The 23,791-nt window shown below is 39.3% G+C and overlaps 1 protein-coding gene and 1 long non-coding RNA gene across 3 annotated transcripts in view; one reads left to right on the top strand and one right to left on the bottom strand.

Moving 5' to 3' along the window:
- Window positions 1-12,541, bottom strand: part of LOC148214606 (uncharacterized) — a 30,524-nt gene extending 17,983 nt beyond the window's left edge. The window contains exon 1 of one of the 2 annotated variants that reach the window (XR_015797944.1): window positions 12,233-12,541. This is a non-coding gene — a long non-coding RNA (uncharacterized LOC148214606). Of the gene's footprint in view, window positions 1-10,398 lie in introns of both variants that reach the window. The other variant, XR_015797943.1, reaches the window with a different exon arrangement.
- A 56-nt stretch (window positions 12,542-12,597) lies between these two features.
- ZNRF2 (zinc and ring finger 2) overlaps window positions 12,598-23,791 on the top strand; it is a 62,248-nt gene continuing 51,054 nt past the window's right edge. The window contains exon 1 of the mRNA XM_007437818.4: window positions 12,598-13,559. Within this exon, the coding sequence (XP_007437880.2) occupies window positions 13,091-13,559 (469 nt within the window). The 5' untranslated portion in view covers window positions 12,598-13,090. The remainder of the gene's footprint in view (window positions 13,560-23,791) is intronic.

Here is a 23,791-nt window from a genome sequence, read left to right as displayed (position 1 = left end):
TGGGCCATGACACCTGCAACAACTGGCAGATGCACAGACTGCATTGATACTCAATTGAGCAACACGTATAAGCAACACAACCAGGGGGACTCTGCAGTGCATGGAAGATTTAATTTCAAAATGAGCATGTGCAAATTCAACGACATTAAACTGTCTGTAGGTCTTTTGTTAGTAATGATGAATTAAGCATTTTGTCTTATGAGCATTGTTATAAACAGATTGGATACTACTAGTGTTGTTAATGCTAAAAATCAAGCCATCTGAGTAAAGCCATCAAACCATAAGATGAGGAGGAGGAGGAGGAGGAGGAGTACTGGTAGTAGTGGGTATGTATAAATACAAATTTAATAATAAATAAATTTAATAATAAATAAATGCTTTGGCACATAGACAACTGAATGTTTTCAAATATTCCACAGTGTATAATTTGGGAGTAGTTTGTTCATCTCATGAAAGGACTACAGGGGCCATACTTTTATCTGTAGACATATAAAGGCTAGTATCCCACCCAGAATTAACAGCATGGCAGCAAAAATAAGGCATGAACAAGTACAGTACTGCATTGTTTTCTAGATGAGGAATATATGAAGGGGTAAACCAGTGTTTTTCAGGCTTGGCAACTTGAAGATGTGTGGACTCCAACTCAGAATTCCCCAGCCAGCATGAGTTGGAGTCCATACATCTTCAAGTTGCCAAGCCTGAAAAACACTGGGCAAAACAGAGGTTTTGTAAGAGACCCTTCTCTCCACCTTTCTATGGCTTTGCTCCCCTCCCCCCAAAAGTCTAATATGAGGGCTAATCAACACCGAACCTTCATCTCTTAATGCAACGGAACAATATCCATGCCCCCCCACCCATAGCAGTTCTTCTGCATCCTCCAGAATAGTCTGTTTTAGCCTTACATTTGGGGGGCTTTAAGGGGCAACCTATAAACTTTCCTCAAACCCATTTCAAGCCGACCTGAAAATGTTGGCTCTGTCCACCCTGGTGACATCACCAGCCATATTCCTGTAGTTTTCAGAGACCAAATGTTAAAAAAACAAACAAACCCACAGTTCTACACAGCAAGAAAGTTGCATGATAGACAAATGCATTTTTCAAAGACAGTACGATTGGTTGAATATCTGATTTTGATCTTCCCCTACCTTCCATGTATCCTATTATATGATCAAAGTCCTCTACAGTATTCAGATTGAAGTTATCCAGTGGAAGTCAAATCCAGTCCAAGAGCCAGTCTGGTGTCGTGGTTAAGGTGCTGGCCTAGAAACTGAGAGACCATGAGTTCTAGTCCTCCCTTGGGCATGGATGACTTTGGGCCAGTCTCTCTCTCTCAGCCCAACCCACCTCACAGGGTTGTTGTGGGGAAAATAGGAGGTAGTAGTGTTATGTATGTTCCCTTGAGTTGTGCAAAATAAAAACAGGATATAAATCTAATACAAAATAAAATATTGTTGAAAAAATGAACACATGAGAAGGGAGAATATGCGGCTTAAATTTGTCAGACCCTCCAGCTAGCAACTGGACAACTGGCTAAGCGTACAAGCTACCGTGTCTTGGTCTTTCTGCAAGACAGTTACTGCATTATATTTCTACTTAAATTTTATTTCTACTATTAATATAAATTAATATAAATATTAATTAAATATAAATTGCATTATATTTCTATTTAAATTTTATAAAACAGTGGGAAAAGAAGACATGCTGGATAGGGATCTGAGTATGTAATATGTTGCATGTACTGTGGATATTAATTTATTTTTGCTTCTCTGCCACAGTGAAAGTGAATGGCTCCTTAAAGGAGTTAAGGTTCTTTGGGTCACTTGCCCCAGAATGAATTGGGTCAAAAGCAGGATTTAAAAATAAAAGTTATGTTTCATTTATAAACCAGTGTTTTTTATGAAATCAGATGGCTCTCTGCCACTGAAATGGCAGAGTGCTTGTTAACTGACTAATCCACCCAAAATCTTGGATCTGGGGGTCAGCAATTTTTTTACATGCTCCTGGGCCTCTTCCTTCCTCTTTTTGCTCACCGGTTGGGAGGCAGCTGGGGCACAGCCATTTTCTCAGACCCTCCAGCTGGGAAGCATGGGTTCCTTTGCTCCTGACTTCTGTGTATGACACAATGCTCCTGTTATCTGCTGCTGCTCTAGTCCTGCCCGTTTGGGGGTAACTTTGCTTTCTGGAGAGATTGAGTATGACTACAATTAAGAGAGGATGTCTCTTTAAAAATCTATAATACTGTACACATATGCATGCATTCAATGCAAATCAGTATCTTCCTTTGTCTTTTTTTTTTTTTTTTTTGACAGTGCATAACTGACACACTCCAAATAGCAAGTCACCCAAACAACAAAACCTTGCTGGAGTGACAGAGCGATGCAGATGGTTTAGTGTCGTATGCCATGCAAATTTCAAAGAGTTCCTGGCTGCAAGCAGTGAAAGGACTCCCTTCAGGCTTCGTAAGAAGAATGTTGGAATAGTCCTTTAGTTCTGTGAAAGTTAATGTAGAAGAATGTAGGGAAGCTTTTTAAATCTTTCTTTCACCATATGATCCTCCAAATAACTCTTATTAGTTGGCTTTCCACTTCAGTGCCAAGCAATTCAACTATAGCTGTACTTACGTGTGTGTGTGTGTGTGTGTGTGTGTGTGTGTGTGTGTGTATTAGGCTGCCCAATAATAGCATAGCTCAGTGTTTCTCAACCTTGGCCATTTTAAGATAGGTGGACTTCAACTCCCAGAATTCCCCAGAAGTCCACTCATCTTAAAGTGGCCAAGTTTGGACAACACTGATGTAGCTGTTTGTCTTGTATGATCAGAGTCTGTGTTCAGTATATGAAGTGAATAGAACTGAGGATGTAGCTATAGCTTTGCACAGAATAAATGACCAGAAAATAAGGTTTGGGGTTTTTTTTCTAAATAGTAGTTTCAATAAAAGTTTTTTGTATTCTTTTTATTTGATTTTGTGTACATCTCTTGGAATACTTAAGGACAGCATCTATAGCGTGACACTAATTTTCTGAAACTAGGATTTTTAGCTAAAGGCCTCAGAGAAAGAGGAAGTGGCTGCATAAAAACCTCCTACAAGGTCAGCAGTGTAGTCTAGCAAATCAGGAAAGAGGAACTAAACTAAGGTGCATATGCTTTTACTGTTTCCCTGGTATGTTGCCTATATTTAGCTCCTTTTTCTTTTCTTTCTTTTCTTAATCTCCTTATTTCTCTCAGTAAAATGGAGTTTGTACAAACAATTACACATGAGGTGTAAAGGAGCCATATTCATATATTCTGCATTCTTATACATAGCAATATAAATACCATATTAGCTTTGGGGTATTTCCTGTTTTTCATGAGAACAAGCAAATTGAAAACACATTTGGCCTGTTCTCAAATTGTAGTTTAAACCAGTCACTATTATTATTGACATCATAGGGATCCAGCTTATATCAAGCTGAACACTGCTATGCTTCATGTACAGGAAATAGGAGTATATGAGTGTGTGGCTTGGTCCTCAGTTTTCTTTTATGCCTAAAATGAGACATTGCAAGGCATGGCAATATGGAGAGGTTACTTTGGTAATATTCCTTTATGGGGAGCCATGATGCTGAATCAGTGGCAGGAGGGGAAGAGAGTTGTCTTTCTGCACCTAATTTTGTTATTTTTAGTTTTGGCCAGACAAGAATCAGGAATGCTCCACCTGATTCTGCTTCTCACTTTAAGATCATCTCAGCATCGTGTCCTGAATCATGATTCACACATTAAAACGATATACAATTTACATCTACAATGCACTGTATACTGTAGTACAGGGCTTAAACCAGTCAAGTTGTTGGCATCTGTTGAATAGATGTACACTCAAACAGCAAGCCAGTGGAGCCTGTTTTGTTCTTAAAGGCAGAAATCTATATAAATCATACCTGTATCTTGGATACCACAGAATGACTTGCAGCCACTGTTGTAAAGATATGACATAGAAGTAATCTTCATGCTCCTGATCAGCTTTAGCCAATTAAAAATTTTCTTTCATTTTCATTGTTTGACTAAAAATCCATAATATAATTACTGTCGTAACCTGAGCTGCAACTCTGTCAGAGAGGAATCGCTAAGAATAACAATGAAATTTAATTTTGGATTGTGGCTGCATTTGTCCACAATTAATAAATCCTGCCTTTGGTATTTTTATTAGCTTGCTATATCTTGATATTGCTGGATCCATAGCTATGCTTCTACTTTCAACTATTGATTAAAATTCAGGATGCAACAAGAAAATAACACAGAAGCTTAATCATTGTGGCTGATACTTTCTATGCACAATTTATCTACAAATCAGGGATGTAATTTGAAACAGGTTCTTGACAGAGGATATATGAGAACAATCAGTTTGGATAGTTACTCAGTTTAAAAGTATAAAGATATAAAATAAAAATGGACAGGAGTCTGAATTGTGTAAGGTAAAGTCCTCTGAGGTGCAAATTCTTTTTCCAGGGATCTGATGAAAGAGACCCAATTACATCTCCATTGATAAAACAAATATTACAATGGAACTATAGATTTCTAGAACTCTTTCATCCAGAATAATGTAAACAATAGCATGCAACAAGAGGATTGCAGATCAAACTTTATTAGACTTATTTTGCAAATCTTTTGTCTTGTAATAGAAGAAGTTTTTTGAACAAACTGAAAGTAACTTTTAATCTGGCTTGATTCTAACTGCCCTCACATTGATTCTATAACTTTGATTAAGCTGATGGAGTGCCAAAAGAGTTAGGGCAGGAAGGATAAAGGCTTAGGAAAGATGTCCTGCACCTAGGTATAATAAGGTACACCTGTTCATCACTGCTGGAATTATTCTGCAGTGGAAACCTCTTGAGATTTTCCACTTATCTGAGAGGATAAAATTGATTTGATGAGTGTTAGTTGAGAAATCCAGAAAGCACTATATCTGCTGCATTGAGTTCCTGAAGAAAAACAGGAAGTAAACCTAATGAATAAATGACTGACTGACTAAATAAATAAATAAACCTTTTCTAAAGATTATGACTGAGTGTGTATGGGGCTTGAGTGTGTATGGGGGAGTGTGTATGGGTATTCTTCTTTTATAGAGGGGAAAAAACAACAATTACATTATAATGCCAATTCATCAGACCAACATTTGCAGTATCTAGGACTAAGAGGATTATATCTGATAATGAAAACTAGAGTTGTGCAATAAATAAAACCTTGTATATACTCAGTGTGCCGTGTGTGAGAGAGAGGTAGAAAATGGAATTAAAGTTCCTGGTTTCACTCTCTGATCTTTATAGCTGATTAGCTTATTTGCACAGACTGTATAGGCAGAATCTGTGCACCTACGACTAGAACAGAAAGTCTAAGTAGAAACACTGATCAGTGTATGGAGATCGGTAGTGCTTCTCACAATCCCAATTACCATTTCATGCGTAAATTGTACTCTACGAAGGTTTTTCTAGAGAACTTCCTATAAAAGAAAGCAATTACATATTTTGCAGTATACCACAGAATAATGGTCTTCCTCTGATACATCAGATGCTACTAAATTATATCAATCTCAAATCTTGGAATCTTTCAGTAATTAAAGACCTATACATAGTACCAACCTTCTGTTCTGTAAATATGTTGAAGAATTTTAATAAGGGCAAGGGACACTCTGCTTTTAGGAACAGATGCCTATAAAATTAACTATTAAACATGCAGACTTCAGCATTCTTGGAAATAATCAACACTGCACTTTATATAATTGTATATCAGTTCAAATAACCATTTGGTGTGTGATTTTCAACTTGGATACACTTTGAGAGGTGTTTCAAATATAATGCTGAGCCATCTTTTAGCACAAATGGCAGCAACACTGACTACAATCCCCACCCCCCCGGCCTATCAGTCTGCCTGGATGCTGAGAACTGTGCCCCCTTTGCCAGGCTTTAGTATCAACTGTGCCACCAGAAATCTCAGCTGTATGAAAATCAATGGGAAGGAAGGAGCAATGAATCTCTGCCACCAAATGTACTGCTCCACGACTATTAACAATGGCTACCTTTCTAATGCTGTTGATGAATACCATAGTCATTGGCCAGATGGATGCTTCCTGGTACAAGAGGAAGTCAGTCCCTCTCTGTGAGGGAATGGGACTCTATTCTTTTCCATTCCAGCAGCCAAACACTTTGTACATATGCATGGATAGCATCGGTTTGCATGCATGTTTGTGCATATGCACGTGCAGCTTCTTACTCACTGCATTTGGCCTTTGGGCATGAAATAAAGTCTCTTATGGTTTGATATTATGAGAATAAGCCTTGGACCCATGCATTCATCCCTTTTCTGCCTTCTTCTGGCATGTCTGTATTGTAATAAAATTGAATAGTTTATCATTTTGCACGAACTGGGATAACTACTTTAAGGATGTCTTTTCCAAACGAACCACAAACAAATTATGATTTCTGGTTCAAGTTTGCTTAAAGATAAATGCAGTTCCTGATCTGGATGGAAGAAACAGTAATTAGTTTAATTGCAAAAACATTTTCTCCCTTCTGATCCCCATGATACAGCTACATTGGAGGAGTCAAGAGAAGACAGAATTGTAACGTGTCTACAGATAATTAAAGCTCAGCATTATGTTCAAACTAGTCCAGAATGTACCAGTTTGTATACAAGACAGTGAAATTTATTGCTATAGGATGAAGCTCCAAAATATGTTTAGGACCAAAATATTAGCTTGAGACTATATAAGCTTTTACCGACTTTATTGCAATAATGTACTATAATTTATTTAGCAGATTTCAGAAAACTGATGAGACTGTTCTCAATGGCAGACTTTTGCAGAATATACTCTTCATATAATAGAAGTTCTTCAGAATGATCTAAAGCAAAAGGATATTTTTGGCTGGTCTTCATGAATTTCAGAAAAGTAGTAAATTGTCAATATTTAAAATGCAAAGTATAAGATAACTAAGTCAGAAAAATATATGCAAATAGGTGTTCCTATTACTATGATTTATTTTGCAGTTTCATATGAAGTTCCAAAATACTCAATATTTTTACCCAAGTTAAATATAAAAAAAGTATTCATCAACTCTAAAAACCAATTAAACAGGATATTACAACATTAACTCAGCATACCCTTTCTTTTCATGTCTCTGAGCAAATAAGATTACTGCTGAATTAGTCCAGCTACTGCATTTCTCTTTGAAGATGGCAGATCTAATACATGTTTGTTTCCAGATCAAATTGAGCACAGAACTGTCCAAAGCTGTTTCACTAGGTGTCAGTGTGGGTTAGTATATTGTACTCTTTCCTCAAAAATGAAAGAAAAGATTTGCAATAATGATGTCTAGTAATTAATAAACATGTATTTTGAATTTTTGTCATCTTCCAGTAGCATCTTGGTGTAATAATTTTGCTATTTTTGGTTTAACCATCTACCATTCTCAACAACCTTTTCTCTCCTAAAAGTGACATAAAGAGATGAATATGCAAACATTAATTCAAAGTTTTCTCCAACTCAAATGGTCAAATTCCAGCAAAAGCCGTTTACAAATACATATACATATATATAATTAATATAAATAGGAATAACAATAAGCTTAGATCCTAAATTACTCCTCCACTTATTCCTTATAAATGGGCGAGGCTCATAAGTTAAAATAAGTAGCTTATACAGTGGTACCTCGGTTCACGAACTTAATTCGTTCCACGACTCTGGTCACGAACTGAATTGGTCGTGAACCGAATCAAATTTTCCCATAAGGTTCAATATAAATACAGTTAATCCGTTCTGACCCCTACGAATGTGGTCGCCAACCGATTTTGGTTGCCAACCAAATCAAATTTTCCCATAAGGTTCAATGTAAATATGGTTAATCCGTTCTGAACCATATGTATTTTTTTTTTAAACCACAAAAATATGAAACAAAGTATAGTACAGTATGAAGAGAGAGAACACTAACCTTGCTTGAGGCGACTTCTGGCGTGGAGGACAGGAAGGCGGGTGGGGAGGCGGGTGGGGAGGTGGTAGAGTCCTCCTCGCCTACAGGAAGCCACGACCACGTGTCACAGCAGGGAAAATGGCCACGGATCCTGTTCGTCACCCGATGTGGAGTTCGCGAACGGAAGCAAAATTTTGCGAATGGTGCTGTTCGTGAACCGAATTGTTCGTGAACAGAAGCATTCGTGAACCGAGGTATTACTGTATATAGGTGGGAAAGCAGGATGGAAAGATTTTGAGAAGAGAAAATGTCTACCTATTCCTTACAGAGTTGTAGCCCTTCAAAACATCTATTATTTCCAAGGGTTCCCCTGTTCCTAGGAAAATAGTGTGTATGGATGGGGCGGGGGAGCAGAGACAGTTGCAGAGTAGATTAATTCTATGAAATGTCCATAGTTTTTATAGCCTTAGCCTATATATTTCTTAAAACTTGGTATCTTTGTGATAAATAAACAAGTGTTAGGAAAATATATACTTCTGATATAACAGATTTTACTTTTATAAATATGTGCTTAGAACTTTTGCTCAGATTCTACTACGTATTGCATGCATGAGCTATCTTGGGTGCTGTTTTGGTATTTCTTTGGTATCAACAGATTGCTGCCCCAAAACAAATCTCAATCCCATTGTTTTTGTTTCTATTCAACCCTGGCAGCATTCACATATATTGCTAAGACAGGATTTTTAAACTTTAGTTTTTGAACAAGCCATAATAATCTGGGTTCATATAATGGGCATGTGTGCTAAATCAAAAATAATCAAGCCATAAATCAGCATGATCTATAAATCTAGCTATGTTTGGAAGTATGATTGCATCTTGCTGTTTCTCTTAAAGAGTTGAAAACAGAAAACCAAATTCAAGCGCTTGACCAATCAGAAAGATCCCTCTGATGATTTCAGCTATGCCACCCAGTTCTGGTAAAACAAATGAGTCAATTTCAGAAGAGTTAGAAATGCTTTGTTCACAAATCTTCTTAGTTAGCTATTCTTATCTCTATTTTTATCACTAAAAATACTTTCATATGTCCCCTTCTGCAAATAACATGGTTTTGCCAGGTCACCCTGCAATGATAGTTAGAAATTTGACACAATAAAAGCTAAGATTCTCAGAAATGCATATTGCTGTTCCATTAAAAAAAAAACAGAATGTTGCTAGTGATTTGTATTAAATTAACAGCCAGTACTGTATTGAATATAGGCTTTGACTTGTTTTATTTCTGTTATTATCTATCATGGCATTTTATAAGACACTGACACATATCTAAAACTACATAAGCTGTTGTGATCAAAAAGCCAAAGTTGATTACTCTTAATGGCATAGTTATAAAATTGATTAAACGTACATGTTTTTAAAACCTTAGGAGAATTTTCATTCAGTTCTGCGATAAGTGTAAACTAACATTTGCCAAATATGCTTTGTTGTTAATTCTAAAAAAGAATTGTACTGGATAGATTTAGTATTGTACCTTTTTTATCCTTCCATTTCATTTTATCATTTTTTTCTGGAATCTACACTATACAAAAATATAGTTACCTCTTTAAACTTTCACATGGCTGTTTAGTATTATGGTTAAGTGTCAGTCCTTCAAGGAAGATCTGACTAGGAATCCAATGTCATATAGGTCAAGTACTACTTTTACTGTAAAGCTATACAGTAGTAAGAGAATCTTGCAAGTCTGAATATGTTTCCCCTCTTCCTTCCTTTATCTTTGTGAGAACTAGGGAGGGGCTTCTCTGAGACATCCCTGCCTCTTTTATCATTCATTCAGTCCTCTTTTATCTGACTGGTGTATTGACAGTGGCTCTTCCTCCTGTCCCTCAAGGTTATTCCCTCTGTCCTCTACACTAAGGTATTGGACTAGAAACCAGGAGACTGTGAGTTCAAGTTCTCCCTTAAGTATGAAAGCTGGCTCAAGTCCTTCCTTAAGCATGAAAGCCCAACCCATCTTACAGGTTTGTTGTTGTGGGGGAAACAGGATGCAAAAGCATTATGTACACTGCCTTAGTTGTACACAGTAAAGGCAGCATATAAATCTAATAGTAAATAAAATAATAATAAATAAAAACTAACTGAGCAGTCCTAAGCTTACATTATTGCCAGTGCAGTGGAAAGTTTGCTCCATTTTGGCTGCTACCTCCACTGGATGAGACAAAGATAAAGACTTCTTTAAATCGAGCTTGACTCATTTTACAAAGTCTGTGAGTGGTCTCTCAATGATCTGTATTGGTTTGTATCTTGGTGATTAAACACAATATTTTTCAGGACAAAATATATTCCATTATATATATTACATAAAACAACTTCGTCCTAACCATTTCAAACTATTTTAAGAAAGTTTTAGATTCCTTGGAGGGATTTGAGGGATATCTTAATCATGCAGAACAAAGTATTACATCTACTTACTTGCTATTTTGATTCAATATAGTTGCTTCCTTCCCTGGAAAATTGGAAGACCCTGAATATTAAAAAGATGTGCCACAAATAATTAATTCCATTATCTGGGGCTGAAAACCTGAACACGGGAAATAATCAAAACTGGTAGAAAGAAAATTGGCAAGATTTTCTACATGTGCATATTCAGTTTATACATTTTAGAGAAAATAGTTTTATTGTGATGTTAGCTTAATAAAGATAGCCACAATGGGGACAAAGCTAGAGTCTTACTGAGATGTTTTTTAGCCTCTGTTTCCAAATAGATATGTATAGAATGAAAGGCAAGCAATTTGTAGTGGATAGTATTTTATTGCAGATGCCAAACATAAGGAAATATTTGCAAGAAAGCTAGTATATCTTTTAAGACCCAGAAGCCCAGTTGGAAGCCCCTATCAAGCATCATGTGAACAGTGCAGCTGTTACTTTTTTTCATTATGGAATATCTTTTGAGACAGACAGTTGGAGGTGCTATCCCCTTCTCACAGAGAAAGGTTTATAATGACTTAATTATAAAGTGTCATTGGATTTCATATCTAAATGCTGTGGGAGAAGGCATAAAAGATGTACACACAATTTGTCTGGAAAGCCAGAATGAACAAAAGGCAACCCACTCAGTCTATCAGTGCTGATGTTTCCATTTCAGGATATATCACTTGGATTTTGCAGTACAGCTAGCTAATAGGGAAGTGCAGCGTTTAATTTTTAATTAAGCTATGTAATAACTTTCACAATGACTCAAGACACATTATCAAGCAGTAAAACTGAAATGTCATACCCCCATTAGGATAACTTTGCAGGAGATTTATTTGCTATGCTTTTGAGATGTTCAAAGACAAATTTGTTTGCTGTGAAACCTACTTTATAAAAACTGTAGCTACAAAAAACTTTCAAGTCACTTAATACTAAAATTATGTATTACTAAAAAGAAAGTACAGAGGTTAGTTATAAACTTCCTAAATCAACAGCTTCAATCTCAAGCCTTTCACACACAGCCACATAACTTCCTGCAGAGTTATGTGCAGTACAGCTTATTATCAGTACACATTCACTGGAAAATATAACAGCTTTCTGTTTGGTATTCAGTACATTGGAAATTCTGAATTTCACTCACTCTTATAAAACTTCAGAAAATTTGAAAGAGCCTTACTTTTTAAACTTATGCTATTCAATGCAGGAACTCCAGAAATCAGCCAGGTTTCAAAACACAACTAAAATCAGGAGTACAAGACAACACTGATCCCCTCCACCACACTAAATCTCTCCACCAAAGGAAATCTCAGTGAGAGTGACATCACTACCATACACACTGCTTCCAATAAACAAAAAAGCAGCAATAACAAGAAGAGAAGCTTCCAATTGCCAGAATATTTCCCAGCAGCTGTTATAAAGCTTTTTCCACTCTGGAGTCCTCCAGAAATGTTCTAATCCTAACTCCCAGAATTCCCAGGCAGCATGCTAATATGCGTTTGGAATTCTGGGAATTGTAATCCCAACACTTTGGAAGTGCACCGGACCAGGTAAAGCCCGGTATAAAGTAAGTGCTCCTTTAAATTTATGTAGGCTGCATTTCACTCCTCTTTCTAATGATTACGATCAGGACAAAATAGCACCGAACACCAGCCGCTTTATTTTCCAATTTAGAACCGGGATACGTTTCCCGGAGCAGGAGTTATGTGCTGCACCCTTTCTCTTTCCTCCCCATCAAAGCTTAACCCCTTGAACGCGTTTGGGCTGATACGATTAACCCGCTCAAGGCTCGCGGGTGAACAGGAGATTGATTGACAGATTCTTTCCGCTATCTAACGCGTTTCCAATACAGCACAGTAGAGGCCTTTTGGGTTTCTTCTCCCGCCTGTAACGGCCACTGCCAGGCAGAAACTGAACTAGCCCCGTTCTGCACCGAAGAAAGCTTCGCCCGCTGAACTTCTGCCTGCAGCGGTTTCAAAGCATAAGATCGTCCCGAAGGCTTGCCCAGAGAGCGCGCGAAGCGGAATACGCGCGAGTCGGATGGCCTGGCGTTTACCTCATCCCAAGAACCGAAGCGCGCGTCAACCTGCCTTCTTACCCCACCCGTCGGAAAGTGCCGGGTGCGCTACCTCCGGGACTGGCAGAGGGCGGAGCAGGAGGCGGCCGGAGTTTCCCCCATCTCCCGCCCTCCCTCCCGCCATTATGGCGACACGGCGGTAGAAAGAGCGAGCAAGCAAGCGAAGCGGCTGCGCAGCGGTGCCGCCCCCTCGCCTCGCACTTGAGTGAGCGCGGGGGAATCGGGCCGAGGCGGGGAAGCGGCCTCTCAGGCGAGTGGCCGGTCGCGGCCGCTTCGCTCGCTCTCCTGTCGGCGGGAAGGGAGAAGCGACAGAAGGATGGCGGAAACGGCGGGGCTGAGCTCTCAAGCCGCAGCTGCAGCGGCGCCGTCACTCCGCGCCGCGGCGATAGCTGCCGGAGCCTCCCCCATCGCTGCTTCCAGGGTCCCGCAGAGGTGGAAGCGCCCTCGCAGCCCCGGGGCCGCTAGCTGAACCACCGCTTTCTGCTGCTTCTTTGGCGCTCGGGCTGGAAGGACGAGTGGCGGACGCTTCGTTCTCTACTCCGCCCCGGCCGCGGGTCCCACTGAGAGGAGCCGCAGGAGGAGGAAGAAGAAAGAGGAGGCGGTGGCGAAGGAAGGACCATGGGTGCCAAGCAGAGCGGCCCGGCGGCCGCCAATGGCCGAACGCGGGCTTACTCCGGAGGGGACTTGCCGTCCAGCAGCAGCAGTGGCGGCGTTAACGGGACGGGCGGGCGGCCGATAGGCGGAGCGGGGAGGTACACGCACCTGGCGCCGGGAGCGCACCACGCGGCCTCCGGCTCCCCCACGAGCGGCGGAGCGGCGACGGCGGCTCCCCCTTTGGCAGCGCCCAGGAGCAGGTCCCTGGGTGGGCCAACCGCCTCCGGGACTCGAGCGGCGCATTCTGCCTTCAACATCCCCAACAGCAGCGGCCTCTATGGCTCCCAGGACTCGGTCAGCAGCACTCCCGAGGAAGGGGGGCGGGAACGAGCTGCGGCGGGTGGCGGCGCAGGAGGACCCGGCGGGAGCAGCGGAGGACCCCGGCTGGTTATCGGTTCGTTGCCCGCGCACCTTTCGCCTCATCTTTTCGGAGGTAAATATTCCCGCCCGGCCATAGTGAAAGGGGCCTGTGGGAGTGGGGAACTAAAGTTCTTGGTGGGAGAGAGTAGTGTTTGGGGCTCCCTGAAAATGTCGGGAGAAGGAAAAGGGGAAAATGTTTATTGTTAAATCTCCAAATGTTGGGTGGGTGAAATCTGTATCCCCGATGAACAGATTTAGGACGACGGCCAGACTCTTCATGGTTTTGATCTTAGGACTGCCAGTCTCCTCCAGGTGGAAGAGCGATATTCCACGTGACAGATAACAGCAAAGTTTCCATTGTAGAAAGTAGAGCTGCGAGTACTATTGGCTACAGCCTCGCTGTTTAACAAGGTTAAGCTACACTATGTTCAGAGGGTTGAGCCTCCCGTTAAGTACTGTACAGCTGGGTAGGTTTGTAGTCTGCATATCTATTCAAAGTAAGATTGTAGTCATTACTCCCAAACAAGTCCAACGGAGCACAACACTTTTTAAGTGCCCAGGCTTGGAGTTACATTATTAAAGTTGGTAGCTTTATACATGTACTTTAGAGCTGCTGTTCTCTTGCTCTCATAGATTACCATTGTATATGCTACAGTAGATCACTTCCTGTGTGCTTTTTTCACTGTGATACTGTGATACCTGACAGAAACCAATGACACCACTGGGATGTAATGATCAACAAGTGCTTTTGTACTGAGGAATCCTACTTATTACTAGAATTTTTTCCCCCTTAAAGTGGCAAAGCCTTGGGTGGATTTTAATTGCTAATATCATGTAAGGAATATTGAACCATTTTTGCAGGGTAGGACACTTCTTTATCAAAATCACACTGGACACAATATTACAATGATGATAGATGTTGGTTTGTCTATACTTTTTATTTGGTTCTTCTGGAAACAATTACTAAGAATGTTCCAGATTGAGCGGATTTGAATTAGTTTCTTTCTTAACTTTTGCTTTAAAAAAGGACAGTCTATAACCTCTCTTGCCTGATACTTATATAATTAGGATTTAACTGAATAATATTCTTTCTGTCTATGCATGTATTTTAAATCTGACCAAAGACTCTGTTTAAGTATTGGCTTAGAAAAGAGAAGAAATTTGTTCTTAGCTTAGGTTAATGAATTGTTCATTCTGAAAATGTTCTGTAATGTAAGAGTTGCATTAACTTTATTAATGTGAAACAAAAATTTAATAAGCAAAAGCATTCAGATGGGATAAGAACAACCGTAGTAGCAGACTTTATATAAAGTATAGAGAATTGAAAATGGGGTGAATAGTCAAGGATGGAAACTTATTTGTGCAGTCTTGCAGCCAGTATAGTTCAGTAGAATCCACTAAGTGTACATAGAATTTCAGCCTTAGTACAACACTGGCTTTTAAAATGCAATAGAACTTGTAACATTGGTTTTGAATTCTTATGGAAATAGACTGAATTTTGTACTAGCTTTGTTTTATAATAGTTTTAGCTTTTCTAGTGGTCTCCATTGCTTTTAGTAGTGATTGCATATGCAAGATCTTTGGCTGAGCTGAGTACTGTATTCTATGAGATGTCTGTATGATTAGGCTGCACTCTAGGAAGAGGATGGTGTGAGATGTTTGCTTGCTTTTTTCTGGCAAGGTGATACGGTGAAATGAATAAAATCTTCCTGTGGAAGTTTTGGGAAGAATACTTGTTTGAGTCAGCACTGGAACTGTGTTTCAGAAAATATCTTGAATCCTCTTAAATCTCAGCATATTGCTGTTACCAGCTCAGTATGCCTCTTAAGTTTTTAAAAATAAAATAACCAGCACAGTGATTGGTCATTATTAATATGTTAGTATTGTGCAGTGTCTGGCCTGGAAATCTTATTACATACCTTTTCTACTATGTGTTCCCTAATGGTTGAGTTTACATATTGTATTAAGCAGTAAAGTAGCTTACTTGATTTAGTATGGTGTGCAAATTTGAGTTGTAAATAATTATTTATTGCTTGTGTGAATTAAACCAACTGTGAATTAACTATGGTTAAATCATGCCTTTGAGTAATGTATGAACCTAGCCACTGTGTTCAAGTGTTGTTTATTAGAAGGAAAGCCTCCTAAAGGTTGGCTGTTTCAATAACTATTGTATTGGTGCCTATAGTCTCTCTAGAAGCAAATAAGTGAACAAAATGTTGGATTTTAAGCTGTGTTACCTTCTTTTTATACATTTAAATTTATACATGAGTGTCTGCATTTATTATATATATCTACCTTGAATTAAAATAGATGCACTAGTCTCAAAAAAATGTTTTAAAAAATACAGTGGGAGCTCAAAATTACAAATTATAAAAAACAAATTATACATTACATATAAGCCAAATGGTGCGTGGGAATTCTCATTATGTGCAAGTCTCTCATCCCATCTATAGTAATGAAAATTAATAAAATGTTTTTGTTCTGAGCAATCTGTTAATTTTATATGGAGATTATACTAACTCTATACCATCTTTTTCCATCTACATCTAAATAGTTCATAAGGGCCTGTTACAAAACAGTAATTTTCAAAATGCCATCAGCTTTGTATAGTAGAAAAGCACTTTTCTGGTTTGTTGCTATTACATTTTTCAGTCAGTTTGATAACATTGCAACTCACTGGATGACTTTGGCCCAATCATTCACCACTTTTGGAAGAGACCCTGATATATGCAACCTTGAGCTCTCAGAAAAAAGTATTTACAACTCAAAAGTTAAGGTTTTTTTATTTAGGATGTAAATATCATATGTTATTAATAAAACAGTGCCCCAATATGTGCAAACAGCATTTTAGATGTAATTACAACAGTTTCTTAGAGTGCTTGCTGATACATGATCTTGAAGCAATTCATGAGCTACTAAAGTTCACCTTTGTAATGAGTGGAGGGCTGCTTTTAACTAGCTCAAGCTTGTCTAGATGTGGCTTCTTCTCTAGCAGTTCCTTGTATACAGTGGTACCTCGGGTTACGAACTTAATCCGTTCCGTGACTCTGGTCGCAACTCGAGTTGGTCGCAACCCGAGGCAAATTTCCCCATAAGGTTCAATGTAAATACGGTTAATCCGTTCTGAAACATATGCATTTTATTTTTAAACCACAAAAACATGAAAAAAAAGTACAGTACAGCACAGTATGAAGAAGGAGAATGGGGTGGGGAGGCAGTTATTGTTTGGAGGGAGAGTCCCTCTCCAAAAGGACATCGGGGAGATCTCCTTCACGGGTTTCCTCTCTTCTTTGCCTCTTAGCTGCAGGCTCAGTTCTGGGGAAAAACCTGTCTAAAGTCAGTTGTTTTTTCCTGCGCTGCATAACCCTCCGGAAATGAAATTGCCATGCTGACAAGCACACCAAAAACCTTCCAAAACGCCACAAAACACACCACAAGCCTCACCAAACGTCTCCTTGCTACTGCGATCTCGCCCACAGGAAGCTGCAACTGTGTGGCAGCAGGGAAAATGGCCGCGGATCCGGTTCATAACCCGAGGCGAGTTCGCAACCCGTAATTTTTGCGGCCAGAGCTGGTCATAATCCAAAAAGTTCATTAACAGAGGCGTTCGTAACCTGAGGTTCCACTGTATTATGTACTGTTTTGGATATACATTTTTTTTTCTTTTGGGATTTCTTTAAAACTGTGCCTATTTGTAGACATGTATTAATTTGCTACTTGAGCAACTAACTTTTCAACATTCACTTATATAATATGTCTGTAATTGGTTTTATGTATTTATGTATTTATTTTATTAAACCAATTCATATAGCTGCCCACCTCACCACAGGTGATTCTAGGCGGTGTATAACAAAGCTAAAAACAGTCAGTAAATACATTAAAAATATAAAAAGCAAAAAAAAACAACAGAATAAAAGGATGTTAAAAATAAGGGAGCCATCTCACTAATTCCCCCATCCCCTGGGGTCCCCAGGCCTGCTGGCATAACCAAATCTTAAGGGACTTCTGGAAGAATGACGAGGTCGACGTCACCTCACGGGAGAAGATTCCACAGCACAGGTGCCACAGAAAAGGCCAGCTGCCTGAGGCCTGCCAAATGTAGCTCCCTAGGCAACAGAACCTGTAACATACCCTCTCTGTTAGATCTGGTAGGACAGGCAGATGAAATTGGGGAGTGGCCATCCCTCAGATAGCCTGGCCCCATGCCATGAAGACCTTTAAAGGTCAACACCAGCACCTTGAATTGGACCCGGAAACAAACTGGTAACCAACACAGCTCATGAAGCAGAGGTGTTTCGTGTGTTATACTAGAAACACACATAACTGCTTGCGCTGCTGGATTTTGCACTAGCTGAAGTTTCCAGATACTCTTCAAGGGCAGCCTCATGTAGAGCGCATTGCAGTAGTCTAACCAGGAGGTGACCAGGGCATAAGTGACCATGAGTAGGTCCCTCTGATCTAGGAATGGACACAACTGGTGCATAATACAAAGTTGTGCAAAGGCCCTCCTAGCCACAACTGCCACCTGCTCTTTGAGCAGGAGTCATGAGTCCAGGAGGACCCCCAAATTGTGCACAGGGTCTATTTGGGGCAATGCAACCCTATCCAGAACCAAAGATGGTAAAATCCTAGAACCAGAGGGGTGCAAAACCCAAAGCCACTCAGTCTTGCCAGTGTGCTTTTTCATGTTTTTAATTTTTTAAGAAAAATGAAAGAAGTAGGGCTTATTTCACATCTTTTAATAATTCAGGTTAAACTTGACATATCCTCATTCCTTTTGAGATGTTTGCTAATTATGTTTTTGGTAGAAGTGCTTGCTAATGATGGATAAAGCTAGAACCAAAGGTGAAGCCATTGCTGTTTCAAACACTAGCACAAGGTTTATAATAACTTGCTCAGCATATTTACAATGCTGAGAGTCAATCATGTGTATCATACCTCCCTGGAGCTGGCAGTTCAGAAAATGACAACTCTTCTGAGTGCTTTGTGGCTGGAATTGGACTTGTTTCCGAAGAAGACAAGCTTTCTGTGTGGTCTGAATCCCAAAACATAAACCTGTCACCCTTAAACAAACAGCTCTCCATCATTCAGGATCTGAATGTTCATTCAGAATCAAACCCTAAACTGGTTAACACTGAACCACACTCTCAGAGCATTCATTTCTGTCTTTCTGATCAGCTCCTGCTTTTATTTACTTGATCGCTTTCTGCTTTCTACCCCTGTTGGGTTACTCTGCATTGTTCCTGTCCCTTCCCATTGCTCTCATCCCTTAGTTTTTGTCACCCATTTGTTCTTGTTCCAATAAAGTCTTCTGGTTTACCCCATTACTATACTCAAGCCTCCCTTTATCAAGCAGTAATACTTTGTTTAGTTGTTTCTTTTTGGAATGGCTAGAAGCATTTCAAAGCTTCCATCTGTCCTCTGTCTTTCATTCCTGAGAATGTCTCAAACAAAAACGATGACAAGAGAGTGAATGCCAGCTTTTCACATGGAAGCACTTGTAATTCTCCAAAAAACTAATTAAAAATAACATTACTGGGATCAGCTGGGCATTTTGCAGGCACAACTCCTTTCAGATGTGGATACTGATCAGGTATGAAATATTGCTCAAAGAAAATGCACCCCTTTTGGGTTGCTATGGCATATAAGCTATTACTTCATGTGATCTACAGTGCATTCGGAAAGTATTCAGATCACCTTCGCTTTTTTCAATTTTATTATGTTGCAGCCTGATATTACAATTATTCAAATTCATTTTTTTTCCTCATTAATCTACGCTCAGTACCCCATAATGACAAAATGAAAACAGAATTTTAGAAATGTCTGTAAATTTATTAAAAAGAAAAAACTGAACTATCACATTGGTATAAGTATTCAGAGTCTTTGCAACAACACTTGAAATTTAGCTCAGGTGCCTCCCATTTCTCTTGAACATTGCTGAGCTGTTTCTACACCTTGATTGGAGTCCACCTGTGGTAAATTAAATTGATTGGACATGGTTTGGGAAGGCACACACCTCTCTATAGAAGACCTCACAGCTGACAATGCATACTGTATCAGAGCAAAAGCCATGAGGTCAAAGGAACTGCCTGCAGAGCTCAGAGACAAGATTATTGTAAGGCACAGATCTGGGGAAGGCTACAAAAAAATTGCTGCACTGAAGGTTCCCAAGAGCACAGTGGCCTCCATAATTCTGAAATGGAAGAAGTTTGGTACAACCAGGACTCTTCCAAGAGCTGGTTGCCCAGCCAAACTGAGCAATCGGGGGAGAAGAGCCTTCATAAGAGAGGTGACCAAGAACCAAATGGTCACTCTGACTGAGCTCCAGAGATCCTGTGTGGAGATGGGACAAAGTTCCAGAAGGACAACCATCACTTCAGCCCTCCACCGATCTGGGCTTTCTGGCAGTGGCTAGACGGAAGCCTCTCCTCAGTGCAAAACACATGAAAGCCCACTTGGAGTTTGCAAAAAAGCACCTGAAGGACTCTGACTGTGAGGAACAAGATTCTCTGGTCTGATGAAACCAAGATTGAACTGTTTGGCCTCAATTCTAAACATTATGTCTGGAGGAAACCAGGCACTGCTCATCACCTGCTCAATACCATCCCAACAGTGAAGCATGGCAGTGGCAGCATCATGCTGTGGGGGTGTTTTTCAGCAGCAGGTACTGGAAGACTGGTCAGGGTTGAGGGAAAGCTGAATGGAGCAAAGTACAGAGATATCCTCAATGTATACCTGTTCCACAGCGCTCAGGACCTCAGACTGGGCCAAAGGTTCACCTTCCAACATGACAATGATCCTAAGCACACAGCCAAGACAACACAGGAATGGCTTAGGGACGACTCTGTGAATGTCCTAGAGTGGCCCAGCCAAAGCCCTGACTTGAACCCTATTGAACATCTCTGGAGAGACCTGAAAATGGCTGTCCACCAACGGTCCCCATCCAACCTGACTGAGCTTGAGAGGATTTGCAAAGAAGAATGGCAGAAAATCCCCCAATCCAGGTATGCAAAGCTTGTCGCATCATACTGAAAAAGACTCCAGGCTGTAATTGCTGCCAAAGGTGCTTCAACAAAGTATCGAGTAAAGGGTATGAATACTTATGCCAATGTGATATTTCAGTTTTTCCTTTTTAATAAATTTACAGACACTTCTAAATTTCTGTTTTCATTTTGTCATTATGGGGTACTGAGTGTAGATTAATGAGAAAAAAAATGAATTTGAACAATTGTATGTATCAACATAACAAAATTGAAAAAAGTGAAGGTGGTCTGAATACTTTCCGAATGCACTGTAGATGAGCGTGTGTATGGTATTTTCATCCTTTTGTTATGGTTTTCTAGAACTTTGCATGTTGTTGTAGTTAAAAGTGTCAAAACTGTTTCTCTACTCAGTCATGAAGCATATTGGGTGACTTTGGTCTCTTTAGTTATTTAGCCCACCTGGCAACAGGGGCCACTTTAATGATGAAATGGAAGTGATCAAGTATGCTGTTTGAACTGAAGGAAGAGCAACATACAGTTGTAAGTAAAAAGTAGAATATTGCCATTTTGAGTTTTTTCCTTTTTGTTTGTATTAAAATTTCATTTGTTTTTATACATTGGGGAGATGAACTGTTGAAACAATTCCCAGATTAGTCTGGCCACGATGACTGTTCTGGCTAGCATCCAAATGACTTTGGTGTTGCATGCATATTAAAAGATCAGTTAGGTAACATTTGTACTTCAGTTGCTAAGGCAGCAATACTGAAGTGAATTGTGAACAGATTTCTGTGAGTTTCTTCTCCTCCCCCCTGCCAAAAAGAAATAGTAAGAACCCAAATAGCTTATTTCAAAAACTAAAACAGAGTTATCAGGGAAGTTACATCTAGATAGTGCAGTTACTTAAAGTGAATGCAGGTGGCTGTAATTTATGACACTGTTTTCTTGTTTTTTCTTTCTGTAATTTATATAGTGTGTTCACAAAGTTCAGTAAATTGGGGCTATTGTGTAGGAAACAAAATGCACTATGAATATCTATTACTCTTACATTTTTAAAAATAAGATTATGATATATTAAAGTAAGGACTCCTTTTTTCTGCACTGTCCAACAACTGAGGTTTTAAAAATAGAAATTAAATTTATAAAACAAAAGTAAGGCATATTTTCTAAAACTAGTGACATCAGCCAGCAACATTCTCAGCAACTAAAAACAAAGGATAAAACTAATGTATTAAGGAATTAATGTTCACAGAAAGCTGAAATAGGAATCTGTTGGATCTTCTGGTACACCTCTATGGATAACTGCAATAAAATTATTTTACCCTTTTTTTCTATGCTGTATAGAGAAAGTACACAATAGCTATTGATTAGACAAAGCAGAGTTGAACATGAGAATATGTGGAAAAAGTGATAAAGTTCCCTCTAGATACTTCTCTAATCAAAATTGACCCCAGTGGCTCTGTAAAGGTATGTGTATTTTAAGTCACTATGATCAGCCATCACATCTGTTACATTTCTGCTGACTAAAAGAGAAGAGATCTGGAGAAGTATAGCCTCTCCAATACCATCAATTAGTTTTTCTAAAACTTTCTTACAAAGGCTGTACTTCAGCTGTTTTAATTGTTTCATGGTTGTATTTATTTTGTTTGCTGTAAAATTGAGTAATTTTCCCTGAGCTGAGCTTCTCTGTTGCTGCATTGTGAAAGAGGTATATTTCTTAGCTTCAGTTTTTAAAATTATTCTGTTACTGTATCTGTAGTATTTTTTCTGCCCTGGCTCAGATATACTTAAATATATCTACTACTGAGTGAGCAAGTTTAGATGGCACGGTAATCCATAAATAGGGTTTATCAGTGAAAGCTCCAGTTTATGCTTGCTAGTTCACTGCAGTTGGCTGGGTAGAAAACATTTGTCTTCTAATTTTATGATGCTGTGTACTTCGGGGCATTATTAACTTTCAGCCTCAGGTGGATTCCCTGATAAACTATACTTCTGGATTATTGTGTTCTCATGGGATTGGTGCTTTTAAATAGCTTTTGAGCACATAGTGGAAAACAAAGTTACCATGAACGTAGGATCTGAAGAAAAAATAAGTCTCCCCAGATTTCTATGGGAGAAATGTGATTTATTTTTGGGCTTATTAATGAATGCACAAACAATGTGAATTGAAAATTGGAATGTGTGTGTACATAAATAAATGTTTATACCATAAGTAATCACATCAGTAGGGATCCGTACTTTTCATTTGTCTGTATAGCAGAGACTTGGATATTGCAACTCTGGTGTTTCAAGAAAAAAAACTGACTTAGTTGTCCAAAGCTGAAATGATGGCACGGAATCATAGTTGCTCCAAAGTGGAGGAAGAAATTGAAATTAAACTCATTATTTTAGATAGATCGGTAAGGAACATAACTAAAGAGGCCATGCTTCCTAGCAATGAAAGTGAATGTGTATTAACTTTGAACTTAGTATGCAGTTGTTTATTTTAGCTATTAATTGGCAATTTAAAATTGTTAAGAAACTATAAAAATGTATATGTTTTTTAAAAATACATGAAATTCCTTGGTGTAATTTACAGTATCGATTGGGACTAAAAATATCAGAGCTGCAGTGTTTTGGAGTGAATTAATTGCTCTTTTGTGCCATCTGGAATTCTTAATATACTGTACTCTAACAATAGTTTAGTTTAGTTTAGTTATCCCTTCTCCCATACTTGGAGACCAGGCTGTTGACATTCCTTCAGGTAGGATTAAAAATAAAACATAATGTAATTCTAGAAAAATTATTTGGGGGAGATGTTTAGCCTAATTCCGTTTTAAAATGTGTCATGCTTTGTCTTGCCATTTGGCATAAGGGATGAACTTGGAAAGGCAGGAAGCCACAGTTCCTAGCTGAGACAGAATTGTCATGTCAGCCTTGAACAGGTGCCTCCTGATCAGAAGGCCATGAAGAGAACAGCCAAATTTCTCTTGACTCATAAAGACAGGAAGGAAAGGCTTGATAGGTACATATATGTATGTGTGTATGTATAAATAATACTATGGTCATTTCATACAGAATAACAATTTCTGGGTGGTCCACACCTGGCCCAAAGCATACATGTTGATTTTGGTGAAACAAAAAAAAAGCTGTGGACTTTGGACAATGTATCTCCTATCTCTACATCTTTCCTGAGCCTTCCTTTCCTTTCCATTGCTGCTGCCAGCGTCTATACTTCCAGCAAGGCATATTCAACCAACCTGCTTGCCCCTTGAGCTTTGCTAGGAAAGGACAGCATTGAGAAGATTGGAGAGGTGGCAGGTGGAGCGGTTGGATATACTTCACT

This window comes from Python bivittatus, unplaced genomic scaffold (genome assembly GCF_059951505.1).
Source record: "Python bivittatus isolate LINGU-HERP-01145 unplaced genomic scaffold, Pbiv_v1 ctg000610_np1212, whole genome shotgun sequence".
NCBI classification, from domain to species: domain Eukaryota; kingdom Metazoa; phylum Chordata; class Lepidosauria; order Squamata; family Pythonidae; genus Python; species Python bivittatus.
This window is presented reverse-complemented; position numbering and strand designations above follow the sequence as displayed.